Here is a 3,902-nt window from a genome sequence, read left to right on the forward strand (position 1 = left end):
ATACAAAAGTATGGGAGTATAAAACAATGAAAAATACATCATGATCTTTATTTACAATTATGTACATTAGTTAGGTTAGGTTTTATTACATAGTTCTTTGGGTCTTCTAGTCGTCAGTAGCTGGTCGTCCTCAAGAAAACACCATTTGCTCTTGCCATTCCACTGCGCCTGCATCCGATGAGTAGTACTGGGCCAGGTAATCTTTGACGGCCTTTGCTTGACATGTGTAGTTCGGTCCTCTTCTTGCCATCAGTCGTTCCATGAGGTTCAGAGACCCCTGCCTCCAAGTACTTGGTACGACGTTAATGTGTTGGTCCTCATGGTCGACGTCGGTGCCAGCACATGGGTAGCGTTGCAGTGCCAGGTTGTTCATGACACTTGCGCACAAAGTTATCTTCTTGCACACCTGTACATCCTGTTGCATCGTTGTCCTGAAGACTTGCCATCTCATCTGCAGCAGGCCGAATGCATTTTCCACCACACAACAAGTGCGAGATAATCCATAGCTGTATAGTCATTCGGTGGGATCTTGTGATTGGTAGGAGTAGGGTTTCATCATCCACGACTTGAGAGTGAAGGCATCATCGGCGACTATGTGGAAGGGGATGGGTTCATCGTTGTTGGGCAGATTTCTGTCTTGTGGGAGTCCTGCTCAGTTGTATGTGATGGCCCTGGCCATGTTGCACTTCTGCAAGGTTCCTCCATCCCCAGCATCTCCTTCTGCACCGACGTCGACGAACAGGAACATGTATTTTGCATCAGAGAGGGCCATGAGGACGATGCTGTGGAACTTCTTGTAATTGAAGTACAGTGATCCTCCACCTTTGGGTTTCTTGATTGCGACGTGCTTCCCATCCGGGGTTCTCACACAATTGAAGTAGTTCCACTTTGAGGCAAATCGTTTTGCTACATCGTTCAATTCTTCTGCTGTCTTGGGGCACTTCATCACTTCTGGTCCGTATGTGTCGATAATGGCTTGGCAGACTAATGGGATAAACTGGCACATGGAGCTCTTGGAGACTCTGAAGCTGTATTAGAGACTTGTATAGTCGTTTCCACTTGCCAGGTGGCGGAGAGTGACCACCAACTTCAGTCCCACCTCCTGTGCAAGCCGCATTTTTGTGTCCTTCTTCAAAATGGGCGTCAGCCTTTCAACCATCTCCTAGAACAATTCAGCGGTGATGCGTAGAAAGTTCTTGTGTCCTTTTCGGTCCTCCTTGTTCAGTTCTTGTAGCAGCTGGTCGTAGTCTCCATGTAGTTGTTGCCGTGTCAGCCACTCCCGAGCCCAAATCCGCCCTGCCCTGCCTTCCTTTCTGTGTATTTGTGCAGGTGGGTGTGGCACTGTAGAAGTACGTCTTCTCAGACGGCCAATGACCTGGACTGCACAGAGACACAGGACAGCTACCAAAAATCTCTGGGTCTCCTGGGGTGAGAGGCTGTGGAGGTCCACAATGCATGCTGGCTGGGTGTGGAATGAAGGATCACGCCACCCAATAACGGTCATTTTTTCTCACACCGTGTCAATTTTCTGGCAGCTTCTTGTTGTCCCACACCGTAACAACCTGTAAACCTACCTATAAGCACTTCAATCTTTATGCATGTATTTCATATTGCTGGAATCAACATGTCCAATATTGACTTTAATATGACTAGATGAGGCTATGCAAAACAAAGTATCATTTTCAGTTGTTGTCGATGCGGTAAAAGTTCGGGCATTTTCTCTGCGCAACTGCTAACAATATGTCCGCTGTGTGACTGAAAACAATATGTTCGCTGCGCGACCATTAACAACTATGCTTGCTTCGCAGTCGTAAACAGCCATTTTCGCAGTAAAAGGAACTTTGGTAATTGAATTTCGGGCCAATCGATATAAGCGTATGCTCTTGTCCCATCTCAAAAGAAAAATTTTTTTTTACAAGTGAACAAGTTCCCTTTTGTGGACACTAAGGATGATTTGGGACGCTTTCCCTATTTCCTCTCTCCCTTTATGACAGCAAAGAAAAAGGAACCATCGGCTCATTTTTCCCCTGCTGCCTGGTCAAGTGCATGGGAGGCAAACCTGTCCTTTTGTGTTTAGACCTAAAGAGCGGACAGATGTGCGTGGCCTTGGAGGAAATCAAGGGATTTAGGAGGTAAGCATTGCAGTGTACTGAGGTTTATAGAATAAGAGCTAAGAGAGGGTTGTTGCTGATGAATAACAATTGATAGCTAAATAGAGCAGTAAATATGATGGAAATACAGGCTCGTTCAACGGGTATCATTAGGGGTCACGTGCACAAATTTATGATGGCGTTCCCCTTCAGGAATGTAGTCAGCAGACCACGAGGGGATTAAGACAGACGGTCCTTACAGTGGGAAAGCAAACGATTTGGTAAGTAAAAAGGGTATTATTTTGTTAAGAGATCGTTATAATTTAATAATGAATTACTACATAAGAGATCTTATAATTTGATAATGAGTTAATGCATAAGAAGTTGGAAGGGGTTGGACCAGCGTGAAACGTTCTACAGGCCTGGATAGCTGACGGGTAGAGTTTGATCATGACATTTTTTAATTCCTCGAAGTGCAGGTAATGCCTATATATATTTCTTAAAGTTTCTATGTGCAGTTATAGTTATTTAACTATTGTGATAATGACTGAGAAATTGACTCTAATGTGAATTACAGGATTTACCTGTCTTAGTGTTAAGGAGTTATAATTTAACTAAAATGGCAAAATTGTCACTGCTGTGAATATTTATGTTATGTTCATTTTTTCATTGACCGATTGTAATAAAGGCAAAGTACTGCAGTCGATGTTTCAATCAGACACCCACGTAGGGCCAGCCATAGTCACAAATCTATTTACCCCTCTGGTGAAGCTGAGCGGAGAAGACGAAGAAATGAGCCAGTTTTCAAAAGATGTCCGCTACCACGCTGCGCCCAAGGAAGACCAGGAGGGTGAAGAAAGCTAAGTCTATACAAATAAGAAGCCATTGTTGGACCCATTTCTTTAGGCATTGTTAGGCGTGTTTAGTGGTAGTGCCATCACCAATTAAATTATTTATCAGGGCCATGGTGGTTCCGCAACGAATGCTAAATGTTCATGTTTCAACATTGTTATGTATCGCTGAAGGTATTTGGCGCGATTGTTAAAAGTGTTGCATTAGTCAAATTATTTATCAGGCATATGGTGGTTCTGCAACGAAGGTATTAAAATGTTCATGAGCGAATTTCAACGAATTTTGGCTTACGTCATTAATATTTAACAGTTATTGAGGAGGGGAGACCTTAAGTTTAAGATTCTGATGTCCGCTTAAATTTATTCTACTGGCGTCGTAAGAGGGGCTGGTTAAGTTAGAGTAATTCAAGTTTGGGTAATTAATTTTGCTTTGGAGAATTATCAAGTTTGGGTAATTAATTTTGTTTTGGAGAATTATTCAAGTTTTAGTAATGTGGGTTTGGAGAATTATTCAGGTTTGGGTAATTAATTTTGTTTTGGAGAATTATTCAAGTTTGGGTAACTAATTTTGTCTGGGAGAATTATTCAAGTTTGGGTAACTAATTTTATTTTGGAGAATTATGCAGCAGGATAATCTTGCACATTGGTAGTCATGCGTGAAAAACATTTGGGTCATTTAATGTGAGAATTGTTGATTGCTGGGCAGTGTTTGTGTGTGTAAGGTGTATTTAACTGGGGTTCTTACAATCTTACCTTTCTCATATATATATATATATATATATCATATATATATATATATATATATATATATTATATAGATATATATATATATATCTATATATAGATATATACTATATATATATATATATATATGTTGTGATGGTTCCCGGATTTGTGCCATTTCTTCAGGGAGGGTCGTAATTTTGTGGTTGGTGTGCAAAACTACATCTGGGTGAGTTTG

At 41.5% G+C, this 3,902-nt stretch overlaps 1 protein-coding gene across 1 annotated transcript; it reads right to left on the reverse strand.

The window, feature by feature from the left end:
- Positions 1-652: 652 nt before the first annotated feature.
- LOC135196611 (uncharacterized) lies at positions 653-1,006 on the reverse strand. The gene has a single exon (XM_064223451.1). It carries the CDS (start codon positions 1,004-1,006, stop codon positions 653-655), a length of 354 nt encoding a protein of 117 aa, XP_064079521.1.
- Between the last annotated feature and the right edge of the window lie 2,896 nt (positions 1,007-3,902).

Source organism: Macrobrachium nipponense, chromosome 18 (assembly GCF_015104395.2).
Source record: "Macrobrachium nipponense isolate FS-2020 chromosome 18, ASM1510439v2, whole genome shotgun sequence".
Classification (NCBI taxonomy): Eukaryota; Metazoa; Arthropoda; class Malacostraca; order Decapoda; family Palaemonidae; genus Macrobrachium; species Macrobrachium nipponense.

What these genes read in the sequence shown, in the direction of transcription:
- LOC135196611 (XM_064223451.1), bottom strand. Translation starts at nt 1,006, where the DNA reads ATGTGCCAGTTTATCCCATTAGTCTGCCAAGCCATTATCGACACATAC.